Genomic DNA, 20827 nt, shown 5'->3' on the forward strand with positions numbered 1-20827 from the left:
CAAGCTCAGTAAAAAAAAATAAAAAATCGCAAGTCATAAGTTAGGATTTGCAAGACAGAAGTTGAGATTCGCAAGGCTTATGCCTTAAGGCAAACTTTTACCCAAAATTAGGCCTTAAGGCAGAAGGTTGTAAAATTCTAGCAATTTTTTATTTTTTTTTGGCCTTAAGGCAGAGTTTGAAACCCAACTTATACCTTAGTCCAACTTATTCCCTGCGGATCCCAATTTATGCCTTGCGAATTTTTAAAATTTTTTGATTGAGCGGGAGTTCGAACCCGGAACCAAGAGACTTTTAGCGAAGGCCAAAATTTAAAGATCACTGATTCGAGGGACAAAAATTAAAGACCAGCCCAGCGAAGGCCAATCCTGCAAATTGCCGGTCATGGATGCTCCAAGCCCAGCAACTGAAAAAAAGGAACGTCGTCGTTACGAAATAAAAGCACCGGTAATATAAACAATTCCTTTAGTACGAAAAAGGTTTTAAAAAATAATTCTGAAAAAAAGGCAAAATGAAAGGGCGGGAAAACCAACGAAGGCAACCGCTGCGACGGCCGCGAAAGGCGGAGATTGGCGGCGCCGACGACGATCTTGAGGTAGAGAAAGTTAAGCTAATTAGCTTAGCTCTTGAATTTGGATTTGATGAAGACTCCGCTAAAACTTGCTTGAATCGCCTCGTTGAGCTCTACGGTAAACTCTCCATTTCCCACTACCATTATATTGCTTCATGAATAAGCGTCATATTATACTTATAACAACAATAATAACATACATACGACAGGTGGGGTCTAGGGACGGTAGAGAGGCAATTAGCATTATACATATGTTTAAAAGAACACAAGTTATTTTAAGACACAAAATCTCCCTAATTGAGTTTGTGGAGGATGACTAGTGAAAAAATAGTCTAATTATGAAAAGTTTCATACAGGTGCTTCAAACTAGTTTGGGATTTAGGTGTACTTGAGTGATATACTTTATTATTTTAGAGATTAGATTATATGGTTCTAATATAGGAGTAGTTGGTTGAGCATTTTTTTCCACTTGTGAAGGTGATGATGGTCGAGATTTCATCTCTGTGGAGCACTGTGGAGATGATTTTCTTGCGGCGCTGGCAGAGTCTATGCAAGACACTGAGGATTGGGATGATTTGCAAGCCATTGAAACGGAGGCTTGTGGAGCTCTAGCTGATATGTTGGGTAAGGATGTTCCTGAAAACTGTAAAGTGGATTGTGATGAGGATTCTAGCACCTACGTCCATGTTATTGAGGATTCTTCAAGTGACAGTGAAGAGATGGGTATTAGCTTTGCCCGCAAAGAGGATGTCGCATCTACATCAAAGATTCGTCTTGATAGAAGCTACCAGGGCATGACTCCACAATCAGGGTGCCGTACCTCAACGTCCATGGTAGTACTTGTTTAGACTTATGATATTTTGTCAATTTTTTTTTTTTTTCAGTTCTTAAATATCAACATTTCTCAGATGTTGTCTTCTTTCTTTTTCGCTGCAAATCATGTCTTTCATTCTACCTGACTTCAATTTTTTTGTCTTCCCCCCCCCCCCCCCCCCCCCCCCCTTTTCTGAATGAAGTGCATGCTTTGATATATGCTGCTGCATTGCATTAGAACAGTGGTACATTGAATCATCCAGTAAATTATTTCAAATAGCTGAGACCCAAATGAAAGGCTATATAATCTACTGTTAGCTGACATGTGATCACCCTTTACCTTGTTCTAGCTGAACCTTGCTTCATTCAATTTATCAAGTACTGACTGAAATCCTTCTACCCCCCGTTCTGCCCTTCTTGAAAGGATTATAAGAGCATGGTTACTGAAGGTTCAGTTTCATCAGTCTCCGCTGAAATGGAGTGCTCCTTGGGGTCAAATCACCGGGATGGAACCCTTAGTTATGAAGAGTTGCAAAGGTTGGATGATATTGAACTGGCAAATGTAGTAGTATTTGGAAACAGGTCCTTTCGACCTCTACAACATCAAGCTTGTCAAGCATGTCTTCAAAAGCGTGATTGCTTCGTTCTTATGCCAACTGGAGGTGGTAAAAGTCTTTGCTACCAGGTAGGTTTCTTTACTGTACAGATGGTCCTTTCCCTAATAATTGTCTAGAGCATGATCACAAGAACTTTTTGATTCATATTGAATCTGGTTTGGAATGTTGGACCCAAGTTCCAGTACCTGTAAAGTTGCACTCAGGTATCCTTTCTTTACACCAAAAATACGTGAGACACGGCCTTCTCATACTATTCATTTGTTTTATTGGTAGAAGTAATTCATTGATACACAGAAAGAAGTAGGTGCTGTAAAATACATATTCATATTCCTCTCGCTTCTATGGAATAATCTTCTATATTTTCATTTCACGATTAACCAAAAAACAATATGTTTGTGGAAGGATTTCTATCATTCTATGCTTCTTTTATATGGGTTCACCCTCTTTATAAAGGGAATATGTATTAGCCCTTATGTCATCAATACACTTTTGATCATCAACCCTAGAAAATTCAATTAAAACAAAAAGGAAACACAGAGAGCTTTACTCTTCTTACATTCTCTAGATTACATTTATGCACTTCATAATGGGCTTCAAATGCTAAAAAAATTCTTTAACTTTGTGAATATTTTAATTCAAGATTGGCCTATAGGAAATTATAGCCGCCATAAAATCATATTAAATTTGTCAAGACTGTCTAATGTTTGCACTAATTCTATTTCCTTTTCCTCCTATGCAGCTTCCAGCGATTGTACAACCTGGTGTTATGATTGTTGTATCCCCCCTACTTTCCCTAATTCAAGATCAGATAATCACGCTTAACCTCAAGTTTGGGATACCAGCAACCTTTTTAAATTCCCAACAAACTCCCTCACAAGCTGCAGCTGTACTACAGGAATTAAGGCAAGGTTTTACTTGTGTATCTCCATAACCACCCGGTTTTCTCCTCTAAATTGCGGACTATTACTGATTGCCTTTAAGGAGAACATATTTTTGAGAATGACTGGTAATATGTTTTGTGGTCCTTGCATGACTCATGGTCCATACTCCATAATATGCATGGTCGTGCAAGCCCCTAGCACGCATGTGTTGGCAGGAAAACTTACCACATTTTCATCATTTTGTTTACTGCAGTATAGACAAAAAGAATTTTCTTTCTTTTCATAACTATCTGCAAGAATGAGAAGCTTGGTAGGTAGGTCTTAAAAATAAAGAAGAATTGGGAAGGCCGACATTTTTACCTTTGCTGGTGTTTTGTCCTGATTTCCTCGCACGTGTTTTTCTTTGGCTATGAAATAGATCCTGAATGCCTTGAAATTAGACTTGCTTTCAGTTAAGACTGAATCTCATGACACAATTTCAGATCAAATGTCAAGTCATGGCTATTCCATTCTTTATTAATTTCAGTATTAGAAGTTTTTTTTTTTTGATGACATGGGACCCGCAGCCGCTACCCTTCGGGTGCGCACAGGGTAAACCCAGCTCCTATGCATCAGTATTAGAAGTATTTACAAGTATTCAAATAGGCTTGTCAACTGAAATAAAATTTTACCTGATCTTACTTCTTGGCTTCTTTAGAAAGTATTTTTCTTTTTATAGGAAGTTGTAGTGATCCTGTCCGAAAATTGCTATAGTTTGCTGCTAACATCATATTCTGGATTTGCATCTTCATTTGTTACTTCTAGGAAAGATACACCGTCATGCAAGCTCCTCTATGTAACTCCTGAGAGGATAGCTGGAAATTTATCATTTCAAGAAACCTTAAAATGTATGCATGGAAAGGTGAGATTTTTGTAAGCATATAAAACATGTGTAGTTATTTTATCTTATTTAAGTCCAGAATATTGCTCGATGGTGATAGTAAATAGAAGTTTTACTGTTTCAGGGACAATTGGCTGGATTTGTTATTGATGAGGCTCACTGTGTGAGGTATGCCCTTATTCTAAAATAATCTTAATTGTTCAATAGATCACTAAGCTAGAGTAGAAGAAGTCAATGAACAATCGCGCAGATTGATCTATCAGATGACCAAAAAGGGACAAGGAAATCCATAAAGAAACTAGATCCTAGTTGTCGTTGGTGACTTATATCAATCAACCTTATGTTTTGTGATATACATAGTTTTGGGCTTTCTTATATGTCTGGTAAAAAGAATCGAGAATATAATTGGAACTCATGTTCCCAGTTTCAAATGATTCGAAGAAATAGAGAAACAATAGGCATGTTCTCAATGGTTTGCTTTAAGGTGTAGTTGACCTGTTCTTTTACCTGTTTCTCAGCCAATGGGGACATGATTTTCGACCAGATTATAGAGTACTAGGATGTCTTAAGCAAAATTTTCCAGATGTTCCAGTGATGGCATTAACTGCCACAGCAACCCACGCAGTCCGTGAAGTAAGACAGCTACTTAAATTTGTCCTTTTGTTAGGTCTTTTTAGTATCTTGGTTTTCACAGTTTCTGCACTCTGCAGGATATCTTGAAAGCTTTAAGAATTCCTCGTGCCCTTGTCCTTGAGACCAGCTTTGATAGATCCAATTTGAAGTATGAAGTAACTGGAAAGAGCAAAGAGCCACTCAAGCAGCTTGGGAGTCTATTGTTGGATCGGTTCAAGAATCTATCTGGAATTGTGTACTGCCTATCCAAAAGCGAGTGCGTGGATGTCTCAAAATTTTTGAATGAGAAATGCAAAATCAAAACAGCATACTATCATGCTGGTTTAGCATCTCGTCAGAGGGTTGCAGTTCAGAAGAGGTGGCGCTCTGGGGAAGTTGATGTTGTTTGTGCGACTATTGCTTTTGGAATGGGAATTGACAAACCTGATGTTGTGAGTATTGTAGACTATGCTGTTTTTCTGCTTCTTTCCATAATATGAGCTTCTCGATGACTGATCATGTTGCAAATGACACTTAACTAAATGCCATTGATAAGTGATCTTTCTATCGAGTGTAAGGCATAAGACATAGTGGTGCAATGAAGGGTTTTAAAATCAGTAATTAGTACCTTTTGCTGGATATGGTTACCCATTTTAGCTCTAAAGGTTCTTGATTTGATAGTGGGAGCGGAAGTTCTTTTCATTTAGAAGTTCCATTGTATGCACCGTTTGGCATTTCCGGAAATAAGATAGTGAACTGATAGTTTTCTACATTTTCAGCGGTTCGTTGTTCACAATACAATGTCCAAATCTATTGAAAGTTATTATCAGGAAGCTGGAAGGGCAGGTAGGGACAGCCTTCCTGCTACATGTGTCATATTATACCAAAAGAAGGATTTCAGTCGAGTTGTATGCATGCTAAGAAGTGGGCAAGGGTATAAAAGAGACAGCTTGAAGAGGGCCATGGAACAAGCTCGAAAAATGCAGAAATACTGTGAACTTAAGGTGCGTTAACTGAAAAATATAGAGCTTCTGTGTCTTGCATCGTCCTCATTGTTCTAGCTAACTGTTGTGTTGCTGGACAGTCTTGAATTATCTCTATGTTATATATTTAATCATAACATTATCCTTAAACTTGCAGACTGAATGCCGCAGAAAATTGTTACTTGAACACTTTGGAGAGTCCTTTGACCAAAATTCTTGCAAGAATGGTTCTAATCCATGTGACAACTGTCTCAAGTCTTCCTCGTGAAGGTTCTACATTTTAATCCCAAGAGAAGTCCACAATACCAATCTCAAGCTTCTATTTGCTCAAACGCCAAATCCGTCCTAAACATGTACCGCTTGATGGGGATGGTGACTTTTAAAGTTTCGAGCAGCTGCGGTATGGTTCAGTTTTGATTAAGTAAACTTGGCAGGTTTTATTAGTGACTAGGGTAACTAGTAATAAGGTCATCTTATACAACAAGGTGCTCATCTTCAGGAGGCAAAAGATGCTTCTCGGAGTCGCAAGTGCAAGTCCTGCACTTATGGCTGAAGGAGGTGAAAGCTCTCTCTTTACTGTCATCTTATTTTTGGCCCAAACCTAAGAGTCAAATGATCGGCTTCAAGAAAGTATAAACGAAGCACATGATGGTTGTATAGCAATTTTGACAGCTCGTATTGTACATGTTAACTTACCCCAACATTAATGAGATAGCTATCTTTATTGTATATTTCTCCTTCAAAGTGAACGCATTGACATATTTGGGTTGTTCCTCATGCTCTGCCTTGAAGTCTTAATGCATGAGTACTTGTTAGAAACCGCTTCATATGTGGTAGCAAATGACAACCCTTTTTATCATTAAACTCTTAGCACGGTGGCTTGTTATTAAATCTCATTCACGTGTATCTTGTCCCTTGTTTATTTCTGTCTGTGGCTCTAGCTCCAGTTTTCTTGAAATCGAACATGTCTTGGATCAATGCAAGAATGTATTTATTTGTTAGAAGAGTTTCTAGTTTTTCATGAAGTGGTAGAGTATGTCCTTTACTGTTATATGATGTAACCCTCCTAGTTACGTTACCATATATTATTGCGAGATATGGGGCGTCCATCCTGCTATACAATCATTCATAACACAACAAAATAAACCCTTCTCTCTAATGTGCTTGTGATTTTGGTGTTTTATGATGATTAACGGTAGGCCTGTGCACAAATCGGTTCAACTCGAATTTCTGAATCGATTCGAAACAATTCGGATAATTCAATTTGAATAATATAATTTGATTTCGATTTACAAATGCAATTGTAGAATATTACGGTTTAATGGTTTGGATACGGTTGACTTCAATTATCAACCAAACCGACCCGAATAAACCGAATTTATATGCCACTAATTACTAATATGAATATGAATAATAGTCTAATTATATATATGTTTAATACTTAATAGTGAAGTAATATTTATTTAACTTCAGAAGCGGTGCAAATGAACGTATGCATGCATACCTTGCACTGGATATTCATGGCCTTCTTGTTGGCCTCAAGCTGACTTTCCTTTTGATCTTTCATCTTTTCAACGTTCTTTTCACGAGCGATCTTTTCCTTTTGGCCATTGCATCCACCCATGGCTTTGTTTGTTCTTTGATCTTAGCATGTACAAATTAGAGTTTTTTTTTTTTTTTTTTTTTGGTTTTTTTGAGGATGCAAACTAAGTTATTATGCTTGTCTGCTTGCAAGTTGCAAGATGCTGGATTATTAATTTGGTATATGTAATGTGGTGTTGGCGGATTTGTATGCTTGCACAAGTTGTCAAGCTCTTGTTTTGCTATTATGCTCACAAGTTTATGATTTTTTCTTGGTTAATGTCGGGTATAAGGCTGCAAATTTAGGATTTCATTATTTTTTGTCGTGTTTACTCTTAAACTGAAATGAAAATAGTTGCTTTTTTAAATTTCGAACAAACCGAACAAATCAATTTGCGTAACCGAACCAAAATAATAAAAAACGAATCGAATTGAACCTAGAATGGATCGAGTTTGGTTGAGAATTTTAGAAAGTCGAAATTCTAAATTTCAACTCGATGATTGTCAAAATCGAACCGAACCGATTCGTGCACAGGCCTAATTAACGGTCCCAGTGAGGGCTTGTCCAGATATAATGGACCTTGATTTGTTATCCAATTGTTAAGAATCATCCTGGTAAACAAATTATTCAGAATTTCAGATCCACTGCAACACTAAACCATGTTGATTTACCATGGTTAAGTAACAAAATTTGAAGTAAAAATGTAGATAAACCAGCTATGGTTTAGAAATAAATCTTATATATAAACACGTGGTACACATCGTAGATCGAAGTCAAAGAACTATTCAAATATTTTTAATACGTGGGGTCTTAAGATGAAAAAAAACTCATACAATTTCTTTCTTTTTTTTCCTTAATTGCACCTATGACAACGACAGCTATCTTGTTGAATTAGGCAAATACATGTCGACATTTAATGTGTTACTTGTTTTCTTGTTCCTATGACTATAAAAGAAAGAATTATATAGACACAGATGATTCAAATGTCGCCAGCTCACATATCAACTTCCTCTTAACTGTGGAATAGTTGTTAATGGGCCTCTTAAAGGAAGTGCTTTTAATGGTCCTCACTCCTCTCACAGGTTTACAATTTTCTTTATTCCAAAAGAAAAATATAAACGAGATACTAAAAAAGGAAAAGAAATATAGAAAAACATAACGTAATGAACCTCAACAGCTTTTGATGTTGCTTTTGGTGGAACAAAGAACGGTGGTAGGGGCGGAGCTACTGTATAATAGCTTTGATTAGATTTTGTATAAAAGTTAAAAATTCGATAAGTATAAGGAATACATTTCGAACCCAATAAATTAAGTGAACTGTGATAGAATTTTAAACTCATAAAGTACGAATTCTGAATCTGTCTTTTAACGTTGTAGTTGTGAAAAAATCAACAACGATTATTACTACTATACCTCAATCTTAAGCTAGTTGGGGTCGCGATATAAATCATCAATATCATAATAAGTACTCTAATATTTCAATACCTTTTACTTATGAATTACTTGACACTGTTTGTTTTCTTGTTTTTAATTAAAAGAAATTATAACCAAGTCAAGGGGTTGAAGGGTAGTAGAGAGAAGATAAGATAGAATTATGATTGGAATCGGATCTAAGATCTTAACATATAGCCAATAGCATTTAGATTTCCAGAATCTTTTGACCTAATTCACATGCATAGTTTCATAAATCCTTTTCATATATGCAGTCGTAAAAGGGGGCTCGTCATGTTATGAAGGACATTGCTACCTAAAATTCAAGCCATGCTTATCTTGTGATTTATCAATTTCTTGCTTTTCCCCCCTCACCGCAACCCCTCTACAAAGTTTTGCACAAAATGAGAAATTTCAAGTTATTACAATCAACATTTTGTGGGAGGAACAAAAGGTATATTAAAGTTAAAATATTTCTAAAGTCGAGAATTCAAATTTTATACTAGCTTGAAAATATAAAGAGAGTGCATTTCTTACTTAAAGTGAAGATCACTCATTATCTTCTCTATCCAGTTATGTACTTTTACTCTTTTTTGTTTCTTTAGATATTTAGTATCTATTGGCTTTAATTAATTTAGATTCGTAACAAATAGTCTGATTGAGAGTAGTAAAATACGCCCAACTAAGAAGTTCTCAAAGTTTCACACTTCTATTTTTCACATCATAAGAAAATTATACTGGTATTTTCACAACATTTAAAAATAAAAAATAAAAAATAAAAAGAGAGAGAGAGAGTAGGAAAACTGAATAAGAAAAAAAAGTAATTTTTTTCTGAGAGAGTTAATTACACACAGCTACGATATTATGGTCCCCCTAAACCTCATTTGCTGGTTTTGAATGTGACAAACTCATGTTGGACACTTTGAAAATTTTGCACTGCAATATTAAAGACACCTTTAATTTTGGGACCTATCAATGATGCATCCTGTCACACGACAATTTAATAATTGTGAGAAAAGAATTCCCGCAGTTACCAAATTTTGGGTTAGTTTGATAAGTATATTGCACATTACTTAAGAAAAGTATTATTCTTAATTAAGAGTATTTGTCTCAACTTAGGTCCCCTTAATTAATGTGTTAATTAAAACTTCACTGATTGGAACATTAAGGGTAACTTTGAAGAAGAAAATATAGGAAGCGAATCAAATTTGCCGTTATGTTATATGGAATTGAGCTCGTTTTTCCCTTTACCCTTAACATAGAAATAACATGATGGTATTTGTAAACCATGGTTAAAAGTCGGAAGTGCGTAAGTTTGGATATTTTGCTTGAAGAATTTAGACACGTGGAGTTCACCAATTTCACCTTGGAGTTCTGATACATGAATAGGACAAATCTGGGATGGTTTGTTGACAACATGGATATAAATGGATCAAAAGCATCATGCGAAGGATCAAATTGAAGAATTTTGGATAGTGCATGATAAATTTGGACCTTTCATCCAAAAATAATACTTAACAATTTCTATTTCTAAACCGTTAAATATTGAGAAGAAACTCACATGTGAGTTGTGACTAATATTTGGACCAGAAAATGATGCAAAAAATGTCTCTCAGCAAATCAGTGAAGGTTGGATTTCTTACGAAAGTGATCTAAAGGACTTGAAGGATTATTTGAAAGTAACTCCCCATTTACCTGACTAATACACTATTTTAGTACATTACTAGTTACTAGTACTACAAGTCGAGCATAAAGTCCATGGCACTTAGGTTAGAAAAGTCAAACTGAAGCAAAGCAAATTCCTTGGAATTATTGAAGTTCTATTCTTTGATATATATTGTATCCTCTCAAAAACAGAAAAAGGATATTCCCAATGCTCATCTTTTGTTCCACCTTGTTGGCTCTAGGAACAAGAAAAACAATTTTAGTAACAAATACTCCCTTTTCCACTTTCTCCAATAAAAAGAAAGGAAACTAAAACAATCCCACTAGGAAAATGAAGTATAAAGGGTAAGAAAAAGATAAGAAGAAAACTCTTTTATATTGCATTAGTTGATTCGATGTTGTTTTTTTTTTTTTCTTCTATTTGACTCATCTCAAATTCAATTCACAAGATTTTCAAAGCTATATACATGTAAGTGAATTAAACTTCTAATTCCACTAATCCTATTTCTTTTCAATCGACTGCTTCCCTTAATTAAAAGATCTAAGGTCACTTCACTAAAGCACATTTGAATGTATTTTTATCATTACTATGAGAGCTAAGTGCTGAAAAATAAATTCTCTACCGTCAAATAAATATCATAACTATCTTTATAACTAGATAGGGGGCGAGAGATATCTATATAGTCACAAGGATAATTAAGATATGACTGTTAAATTGATGACAACTTAAAGTGTCTATTTATATATCTTGCCTCTTTATTATTAAAAAATAATTACTTTTATTTATTTACTACTATCTAGTATTTCAATTTATGACAGAAGGAGGAGCCAAAATAATTGAATTAGAGGAGTCAAAAAAGAGAATTTTGTAAATTAAATATATTCCGTACAAATATGTAACGGTGATGGCGTTGTCTCTTCCGTGTCTTATTATCAATTTAGTCTTTTTTTAACTTTATAGTTTACACGCCACTCAGCGTTTCCCCTTTTAATTTCAAATCCACTCCCCTCTCTTCTCTCTCACAGTTGCACTTTCCATTTTCCTCTCATTTTGAGCATTGCATCCATCAATTTTTTTTTTTTAAAAAAAACCCTAGGCTTGTTTTTTTGCTTCATCCCTAGTTTAGATCTTACTTTTGATGGTGGAAAGATTGTGAGATTTGACTAATTATTGAAGATTTACTGGTGAGTTTGTTTCAACATTGTTCCCAGTTGTTGTTCTTGTTGCTCATTGTCATAATTACCCTTGTAAATGTTTGTGGTGTAGTTTTATTTGATTAATTTTGCTTGTGTCTAGCTCAAGATTCGGCTGCTTAAACTAAATGCTTTTGGTTTGTTACATGTTTACTATTAATTGAGTTATGGGATCTTGCATATGCTCAAAAATGAAGTAATGCTGCTTAGAAAGAGTTAGCTTTCACTTTCAGCTTTGTAAAAATTGCATCTTGTAGTGTTTGGTATGACTGGAAAATGCTCCCCTGAAATATAATTTCCTCTGTGAAATCATAATTGATAATTCAGTGTTTTGGTATCTTGTGTTGTGGAGAAATATTTTCCGCCAGAAAAAGAGGAAATGACTTCCATTGCTATTCAGAAAATCATCTTCCTTTTCGAATATCAAACTCTTAGGGGTTGTTTGGTTGGATGGGACAAGCATGTTCTGATCCTGGTTTAAATAATATATGTGTTAATAAATACGGGATATTATGTGGAATAATAATACATGTTATTAGTAATATGTGGATATGAGTATCTAAAGATAAAAATGCCCTTAAAGTAGACAATTCCTCCATAAAAATCACTTCTTTATTATCCATATATTGTAATTCATCGCATAACAATCCTTGCATTATTAGTATTATCTTTTGATAAGTGAGAAATTTCCGAGGGCCAGTGGCGAACAATTCGAATCTCGGTAGATAATTGGGGCCCGCTCCTCTACCCTTCTCCACTTGTGTGCAGTAAGACATTATGTTTTGAACTATTACCACTAGATTAAAGCCCTGGCAACAATTCCAACATTATTATTCACTGCGTAAACAAACATACTTTATGATTCATGTGTAACTAAACCGTAGACGTAACGACACCTTATATCATATACCTACAACAATAATCAACATTTAGATATGGATGTCAACTTTTAGTACTTAAAAATGCAAGAAGTAATAAGCTACCATTTTTTTTCACCTTGTACAATTTATATAAGCCACCTACTTTTATGCCCAACCAGACATCACAGAAAAATTTCTATGGAAAACATTCTTCTCCATTCTAATCACACTCTTAAATGGAAGTTATCCGAAGTTCTTATTTCCTCTGATTACTTTTTTCGATAACCTCTGATTACTTGTTTACTTCATTCTTGGTAAAACATCTACGACCTGATGCCTTAAAAATTGCAATTCTTGACAACAGATGTGTTTTGTTTGCTGATACATCCACATGGGAGTATTTGGTTATTAAATGAGGAAATGGAGGTTGAAAAGAGAAGTTCAAAAGGAGGCTTTCTTCAGCTATTTGATTGGAATATCAAATCTCGGAAGAAGCTTTTCTCTAACAAGTCTGAACTGCCTGGTAACTCCTTTTCTCCTTGCTTATTGGCAGTTGAAGGCCACTTTTCTTGTGACTGATGCTCATTGATGAATATTTTGCTATGCCCATGTTCCTGTTATTGTGGCTGTAGAAAACTCTAAGCAAGGAAAAGAAAATGCCAATGGATCAGCAAATTTAAGACTTCAGCAGGTAATTTTTTTTTTTTTTTTTACTTTGCTCTACTATTTCCTCTCAAATAATTCAAGACATTTCTTTATGACTGTGGATCATATCTTTTGGTTTGCCATTCTGATAATCTGTGTATGTGATTGAAGGCTCATGAGTATGGTCCTGGTTCGAACTCCACACACAACTATGATTTCTATAGTGCTTCATCAGTAGCCGAGGATGGAAGTTATGGTCAAAAAGCACCTTCGGTTGTTGCACGTCTTATGGGATTGGATTCTTTGCCAACTTCAAAAGAGTCTGATCCCTATTTTAACTCATCCTTTGATTGTCGCTCGTTCAGAGATTCTCCATATCTAAGCTTTGTAGCTGATTTCCAGAATGAACATCATGTTATAGTCGATGGTAACATGCGAAATAAATTGGATGGATTTAAGAAAAACCCTGTTGAAATGAGGCTGCAGAAGGTGCAGAGCCTTCCCATCGAAAGGTTTCAAAGTGAGGTATTGCCTCCAAAATCAGCTAAACCTGTTTCAGTTACTCACCACAGATTGTTATCTCCTATCAAGAGTCCTGGGTTCATCCCTCCTAAGAATGCAGCTTACATAATAGAGGCAGCTGCCAAAATATATGAGCAGAGTCCTCGACCCGCGACCAGAGAGAAGGTGCAATCTTCTGGGTCTTCCTCTGTCCCTTTGAGAATACGGGACTTGAGAGATAGAATGGAGGCTGCTCAGAGACAGTCCAGGATTTATGAAGCATCACACAGGCCAAAGGAACAAAATTCTGTTAAAAATGTCAGAAGACAACCCAGAGAAAGAGGTCAGGTTCAATCAGATAACACGTGTCAATTCAGGGCTTCTGAGGTATCAAGAAGAGATGTCTCCCAAAATAAGGGGAAGGAGAAGTCGGTTTCACTAGCAGTTCAGGCAAAGACCAATGTTCAGAAAAGAGAGGGGAAAGCTAATAAGAACCCATTGAGCCAGAAAGAACAGAATGAGTCTAAATCTGGTAGGAAGCGGCTTGTAAAAGTTGGGGAAAGGAGAAATTCGCTCAACAGGCCCTCTGATGTGCTCAGGCAGAACAACCAGAAGCAGAACTCTGCATCTAATAAAGACGGGGAGAGTTCGAAAACTTCAGCTCCCTGCCACAAAGAGAAAAAAGTATCATCCACTGGTAACACGTCTAGACCAAGCAAGACTGTAAGTAAAATTGTTGTAAATACCACAACTGCTACCGGAACTGCAAGTATTGTAGGAAATGGCGTTGGAAAGGACCTTTCATCCTCTAGGGACTCCAGACTGAGGTCCTCTACTGGAAAGAAACAGCCAGTCAATGGAGATGTTGGCTCTGATAGATGTGCTGCTGATAATATGATGAAGAGTAAAGATGAGAGGTCTATAAAATGTAATTTAACTATTGAAGGATGCTCCAATTGGGATACAGCTGACAGGAAAAAAGGGAGTGATGTCGTGTCATTTACTTTCACCTCACCCATCAAAAAATCAACGCATGGCCCCACTTCATCAAATCATATTTTGGAAAAGAATAATGCCTTGTCTCTATTTCCAGGTTCTTATGATGATCAGTCTGATTCAAGAACATCAACGATATCTTCTTTAGGTTCGAATGCCGTTGGTGGTGATGATTTAGGTATGCTCTTAGAACAAAAGCTTAAAGAATTAACTTCTAAGGTTGGACCATCTTGTGAAGATCTCACCAAAACAGGGACTGCCTCTCGTTCTGCCAATACTTTTGAAGATAGTTTGTCCATAGTAACACATGGGAAGAGGCTTCAAGTTGATTTGCTTCATGAAAATGCAGATGACTATGGTCACTCTTCTGTTGATGACCTCCGGCCTACTGCAACCCAGATGTGGCAGGTATTTCTGAAATTCCCGTAGCTTCAAAATGCCTTTTTTATGCCTAACACACCAATCCACCCCCAAACAAAATCCTGTAGAAAAAAAAGAGGAACAGGAATAGCAATGAGAAAATGGAATTTAGATAATGATCATATGCATATTGAACTTTTTGACATGTGGTCGGAGCTGTTAATTGGTTTTGAGCCTCAACGGAGTTTTTTCCTTGAAAGTACTGCTATAGCATACCACATTTTTGTCAGTGTATGAACGTGGTGCATATATTTGTGCCTGGGTGAAAAGAAATAGAAGATTCAAAGTCCTGTACAATTTAGGAGATTACTTATGAATTTTTTGTGAGATCGTGTGCTGAGGTAGAGGTACATCAATAGAATAAATGTGTCTATAGCTAACAGGTAGCCAAATGTAAAAAACGTGTCGCCATCACTTTGCATGAATAACAACTAGGGTCAGGAACTCTTCGAAGTTGAACGTCCAGCTTGCTTACCCAGTGGAGAGCTAAGTAATACAACTACGGTGTTTTTATTTCTTTTGACAATAAAATTTAATGAGGGTTGTTCCGAAATGATTGTCGAAGTCATCATTTTTTACCTTTCATTACTCAATCCAATAGATGACAAAAAGAGTAGGCGTAGACATATCAAAGTCTTTATGTGCTATAAGCCAAAGTGGTCTTTAGTCTGGGGACACTTTTCCTTTTTTCCTTTTGTTTAGGTCAAACCACTGAATCGGTCTGAATGCCAGATTTAGATTTTCTAAGAGACATAATTAGAATGATACAGGATGGCTTAGAAATGAAAGAACCCCCAGGGAAATTCTTTGGGATTTCCTCTTAACTGAAGATGCCAACATCTCCCCTCCCCTCGGATATTACGACAATGACACGCCCATTCATATAAGCATCGATGTCAATTTCCCACTTCCCTACTTGCTTTTATTTTTCCTCTTTGTTGTTTCTGCAACTTTCAGTTTTCCTCCTTAGTCCAGTTACACTGAATTCTGCCGATGTGACAGCATGTTGGTCCTATACCCAGGCAAAGAGGAACATTGCGGTAGCTCAATGGCCAATGTCAAGTTAGTTTGACCATGATAAATCCTCTGAACTGAGGGCAGAAAGATTCTTATATTTTTTTTTTTGGAGAATAAGGATTCTTATATTTGATTCCTACTAGTTTGAGATTGTAGCGTAGTTGACTGATTGCTATCCAGTTGTTAACTTAAACAAGCAAGTCTTTGCCCAAGATATCAGGCCATCAATCCTTGTTATAGTAAATGATTGTTTCAGGAGCTGATTTATACCTTGCGATTGCATTTTCTAGAAAGTGTACCTTAAATAGATAAATTCTTACCCCTGTGGTGCAAATTTTGGCTTACAGAACCAGTTTTGTGCAAACTCGCTCTTATTCCCTTTCAAGATTGATACTATAGCTGGTATTCCATAATCTCATAATTGGAACTGAGGTGGAGATCAGTAATATACAATTCATTGCAATAACAATCATCAGAATTTGTTGACAATACTAGCTAATAGGGAAGCATAGGCGGATGAGATGTGTAAGAAGATGCAGAAGCAAAAGAAAAGTTTCACTTGATAAGACTATCCCAGAAAAGCTGTGATCTTTCAACCTGGTCAATCTATGGAATGAAATGTTAACGAACTAATGAGTTGGAAATAGTTGTTACTAAAAAAGTTGACAATTTGGGTGGATAAGTATTGCGTACCCAACATTGGCTACTTCTCAATTGACACTCAAAATCAAAACATCTTTTTCCCCTTAGTTTGTAGTCTAGCCTTAATCACACTTCAGCGTATAAAAAGGCATTGCTGTCTTGTATGAGTTATCACTTTTTTTAACCATCTCTTGGAATCCATGTGGACTTAGTGAAGAACAAGACAGTGGAAGCAAAATATCCATATGTACTCGATATACCAACTAGTTGAATTTAAGGTTTAGTAATTGATAGTACACTTGCATTAGGTCCTTTATCTGACAAAGTGCCTTTCAGCTTTGTTATAGAGATTATATATCATGTAGGGGTAAGTGTGAGGTTTAGAAACTTACTAGTTTTAGTATCCCTTATTTGTCCCATGATACAAATCCATAAGTATTGGAATGAAATGGGCCAAGATGGAATAAAATCGATATTGAGAATTTGTATGCAAACCCAACTAGTTGGGGATTGAGGCATTGTTGCACTTTTTGAATTCCTATTTCTGTATTATTACTGTACTGCCTTTTCTTAAAAACAAAAAAGAAACAGTATGATTTACCAGGCTAATCTTATCTGCATCAATTTCAGGGTCCAAAAAAGGTAGAAAAGCCTAGAACTGCCAGCAGCTTTACGTGTGAAAAAGAGTTTAGTCTCCCCTGCTCTAGCCCGGCCTCAAGTTTGGAACCTTCTATCTCAGGAGGCAGCTGCAACTCCTTGGATAGCTACAGAAGTTTAACTACTGATGGTAATTATACTGATCTTTAGTTTCCTCCTATTTAAGATTGTTATGATTCATCTCTTGAAGGGTTTGATTGCATGCAGTTGAAGTGGTAGTCATGTTTATTATTGACTTAGCTAGCTTAAAGCATTTACTATTTTTGTCCTGTAAAACTTTTGGTGGCATTTACTTCTCATTCTTGTCTACAGATTATTTCACCTCAATATATGTATGCGCAGAGTGAAAATAGAGAGCCCAATTACCGATCGAAAGAAAAAATAGCCCGAATTGATAATTTTGCTGAATTAAGGAATGCTTTCTTCATATAAAACGTACATGTGCACAGAATGGGCACTTTGTTTTAACTTCTAAACAGTGTTGTCAAAGGCGCGCTTAACCCCTGAAGCGAGGCTCAAAACATGTTGAGCGCTTCGCCTCGCTTTATGTGTGCTTCAGTGTCATCATCAAGGCTCTAAGACATACTTTTCCTTGCCAATGAGCCTCTCTTGAAGGGGTGACACTAGATAATTCATATTTCACTTTATCGTAATGTTTTTACAATTCCTTTGTCCATATGTTTGTTATTCATGCTTATCATTATTAGTCTTGGACTAAACATATATAGATTTGTATTTTTACACCATTGCGCTTTTTTTCATTAAAGCCCACGCTTTATTTGCGCTTTGCGCTTAAAGCCCCAGCTGACCGTAGAGCTTTTTTGCGCTTTTCGCTTTTGATAACACTGCTTCTAAACCATAATATGCCTTACCAAGATAAGACTGGTAGATCTTTCTGTGTTTTGTTTTGACTTTCTGTGACAAAGGCATTTCGTATTATATTCTCATCAAAAATATTAGAAACTTTGCCACTTAAGTTAATTGCCCCAAGCTTGTTAGATGGATAAAAATGGAGAAAGGAAAAATAATTTGGGAAATAACTTTAGGATAACCTTAGTCACATTTATTAGCACGATGATGTGGGATAAGATTTTTCGCTCATCCCATCATGTGTTTGATAATCACGTGATTGGGCAAATGTTGTAAAAGTTCTCTTTTCTCAATTCCACAGATAAATATTATCTTCCTGCTCTTCTGGTACTTGTACTATTTCTAATATACTTTTGGCTGAAACCTTTCAGTGGTAATGAACACCGCCTAATTAAATGGAAAAGAACCCGAGGCTCGTTTTAGTAATAAAAATAATAGATAAAAAGATGAGCTGGATGAATACACGATTTACACCACTAGCATATATGTTCAACTGTTTTGTCTCTACTCTGTGTTGTGAAGCTCATATTCCCATCCCTGCATTAAACAAGTATGTTCTGCAGTTTTAGACTCAAAAATTAGAACCAAGACAAATGAGATAATGATTTCTCCTTCATCTGAATGTGAAAGTGGAATCTGAATACATTGAAATCATGAAAAACACAAAAGGTCTTAGATGTGGGATTTTGGATTTACCTTGGGTTACCTAGTACTTATGGGGTTCAAGGCTTCAAGCTCTCACTTTTAGCTTTTGTTTGGATATTTCCTAATCGTAAAAGTACAGCTTTCTTCTGTATTTCAAAGAGGCAGATTTAGTTGTGGAAAAAGTTTCCTTACTCAAGAATTAGCATTTTATTCAGCAATTTCCTAGAGTACTAAGTTTTTTTCTTGTTCTTCTGGCTCTACCTTATTCCCTTCCTCTGTATGCAGACCTTCTAATTCTGTTTGGTGTGTGCTCTAACGTTAGATTTCTACACCTATATCGACTACTTCATTGTAAGAGTGGAGCTCTCCAGATCAAAATGACTAAATTATGTAGATATTTGTTTGATCAGTAATTTTGTAAATATACATTAGTCATGATTCTCTAATTTGGTTACATAGCGTTTTCTTCGACAAATTTATTATAGGAAGAAGGTAGTTTGTCTTATAGAAATGTTGAAGAAGAGAACCAACTATTATATTGATTACGCCAGACATAGCTCTAGAGGCTCTTACTAGATAGGGCGGTAAGGCATTTCATAAGCTTTAATTGAAAATCATAAGAGTACAAGGGGTGCACCTTAACTGCAAAACGTATTTCTGCTCTTTCATGCAAGATCAGTACAGTAGTTGCCTATGGACTTCAAAGATGTTGTAAATCATGACTGATGAAACTTTATGATTCAGGGAGCAAGTATCATCCTTCTGATGGATCTCAGGAAATGACGAATTGGAAGACCTGCATGAGGATCAATTTGGTGGATGGTGATGCAGAGTTATTGGACTCAGCCTCTTCAGTTTCTCTTGCTGACGCAGGTGGAAAGGATTCAACTACTGCATCGATTTCCACAAACTTCGATGAATCACCTTACTGGGAGTTTAGATATATTAGAGATATAATTAGAAGTTCGGACTTGGTGCTGGAAGATTTTATGCTGGGTGAGGCTCAGAGTATTATTGCTCTTGATCTCTTTGACCATTTGGAGAATCAGAAGACTCGAACTAATAAAAATGTAGATGAGCAGTTGAAGATTAGGAGAAGAGTATTGTTTGATTCGGTGGTTGAATGCCTGGAATTCAGATGTAAACAGAGTTGTGGTGGAAGCTTTGAAGCTTGGGCAAAGTGGACAACATTGGTACAAAGGAAGGAGTGGTTGGCAGAAGAAGTGTACAGAGAGATTGCTGGCTGGACAAGCATGGAAGAGTTGATGGTGGACGAGGTTGTTGACAAGGACATGAGCACACAACACGGGAAGTGGACCGATTTTAGCTTTGAAGCCTTCGAAGAGGGCGTAGACATTGAGAAGGGGATCCTTTCATCTTTGATGGATGAACTGATCCATGACCTAATGTGAATGTGTCCTCTTCTGAGGGCTTTAATCAATGTGAAATTTTATACTTTAGCTTTGCTACTTTACAGCTTCCTTGTGCATTGTTCTTTTTTGTTTTTCCGCACGAAAGATGGAAATCTTAATTTAATGAAGAGATCAGTGGCTCAAGTGATTGTTTCATATTTATGTTCTTGAGATAGGATCAATATTTCCATGATAGGAGGGTGCATTATCCTTAAAGTGAATGCATGATAAGAGGCCATTCTGCCTATTTTTTCTCTGATTTTGAGTTTGATATTGATAGGTGATGTGTCAGTATTAGTAGCATGTTGTGGGTTTGAGCTCAAACTCAGCTCTAATTGCCTCTCTTTTCCTCTGCCGAAACCCCGCTGTTAGAGGTAAATTTTTTGGAACAGAACCATTTCTATTGGGAAAAAAAGACGCATTTCTAGATCAATGGATGATCTGAACCGACACCTCTAGGTTTACATTCTTATTTTACGGTATATATTAGGGAAAACTACATTATATATAGAGAGTTACCAATTTTCTTTCGCTACAAGTCTTTCTAAGTGTTTATTGCAAATACATGATTATGATACTGTTTATGTTACCTATTTACGGCAAATACATGATCACAATGGTAGAAATGTTGATTCATGCGCTATAAATCCTATTTAATGTCATATAATGCCAGTGGGTTAAAGAATGGTGACATGAAGAAAAGCCAGACAGGTGGTCCTACTAGGAACAGCCGTCCACTTCGCTCGCCGGCGAATGTCTGACAAAGTAACGTGCACCCACCCCCACCCACCCCAAATCTAATCTGCTATTTCACTGAATCTTCTGAAAAGAGAAGCAGACAATGACTTTTGTTGAAAAGCCTCCATTTACATTTTACCCCCTCCTAGTTGTTTCTAAAAATAATTATCTTAAATTATTTATCATTTTAGAAGTTC

The 20827-nt window shown here is 36.3% G+C and overlaps 2 protein-coding genes across 3 annotated transcripts; both read left to right on the forward strand.

Annotated features, from left to right (window-relative positions):
* The first annotated feature begins 494 nt into the window (after window positions 1–494).
* On the forward strand, window positions 495–6376 carry LOC132598421 (ATP-dependent DNA helicase Q-like 1). 2 transcript variants are annotated; one of them, XR_009566573.1, is made up of 11 exons: window positions 495–687; window positions 1047–1402; window positions 1807–2067; window positions 2739–2907; window positions 3690–3781; window positions 3885–3928; window positions 4279–4393; window positions 4471–4824; window positions 5152–5376; window positions 5513–5755; window positions 5855–6376. XR_009566573.1 is itself a non-coding variant. In XM_060311283.1 (10 exons), the coding sequence occupies exons 1-10, from the start codon at window positions 510–512 to the stop codon at window positions 5621–5623; spliced, it is 1905 nt and encodes a 634-aa protein (XP_060167266.1). In that variant the 5' UTR covers window positions 495–509; the 3' UTR covers window positions 5624–6376. The 2 variants fall into 2 exon arrangements, 1 of the variants encoding a protein (XP_060167266.1); XM_060311283.1 differs by having other exon boundaries at window positions 5513–6376.
* A 4625-nt stretch (window positions 6377–11001) lies between these two features.
* LOC132598422 (uncharacterized) lies at window positions 11002–20048 on the forward strand. The gene is made up of 6 exons (XM_060311284.1): window positions 11002–11218; window positions 12452–12610; window positions 12720–12778; window positions 12904–14637; window positions 16939–17095; window positions 19225–20048. Exons 2-6 carry the CDS (start codon window positions 12508–12510, stop codon window positions 19890–19892), a joined length of 2721 nt encoding a protein of 906 aa, XP_060167267.1. The 5' UTR covers window positions 11002–11218; window positions 12452–12507; the 3' UTR covers window positions 19893–20048.
* The last annotated feature ends 779 nt before the right edge of the window (window positions 20049–20827 follow it).

The sequence above is a fragment of the Lycium barbarum genome, chromosome 6 (assembly GCF_019175385.1).
Source record: "Lycium barbarum isolate Lr01 chromosome 6, ASM1917538v2, whole genome shotgun sequence".
In the NCBI taxonomy this organism is placed as follows: Eukaryota; Viridiplantae; Streptophyta; class Magnoliopsida; order Solanales; family Solanaceae; genus Lycium; species Lycium barbarum.

Coding starts and splice junctions, on each gene's coding strand:
- LOC132598421 (XM_060311283.1), top strand. CDS start 510: ATGAAAGGGCGGGAAAACCAACGAAGGCAACCGCTGCGACGGCCGCGA. Junction 3,782..3,884: donor TAAAATGTATGCATGGAAAG/GTGAGATTTTTG, acceptor TTACTGTTTCAG/GGACAATTGGCTGGATTTGT. Junction 4,394..4,470: donor CAACCCACGCAGTCCGTGAA/GTAAGACAGCTA, acceptor TGCACTCTGCAG/GATATCTTGAAAGCTTTAAG.
- LOC132598422 (XM_060311284.1), top strand. CDS start 12,508: ATGGAGGTTGAAAAGAGAAGTTCAAAAGGAGGCTTTCTTCAGCTATTT. Junction 12,611..12,719: donor TAACAAGTCTGAACTGCCTG/GTAACTCCTTTT, acceptor TTGTGGCTGTAG/AAAACTCTAAGCAAGGAAAA. Junction 17,096..19,224: donor CAGAAGTTTAACTACTGATG/GTAATTATACTG, acceptor TTTATGATTCAG/GGAGCAAGTATCATCCTTCT.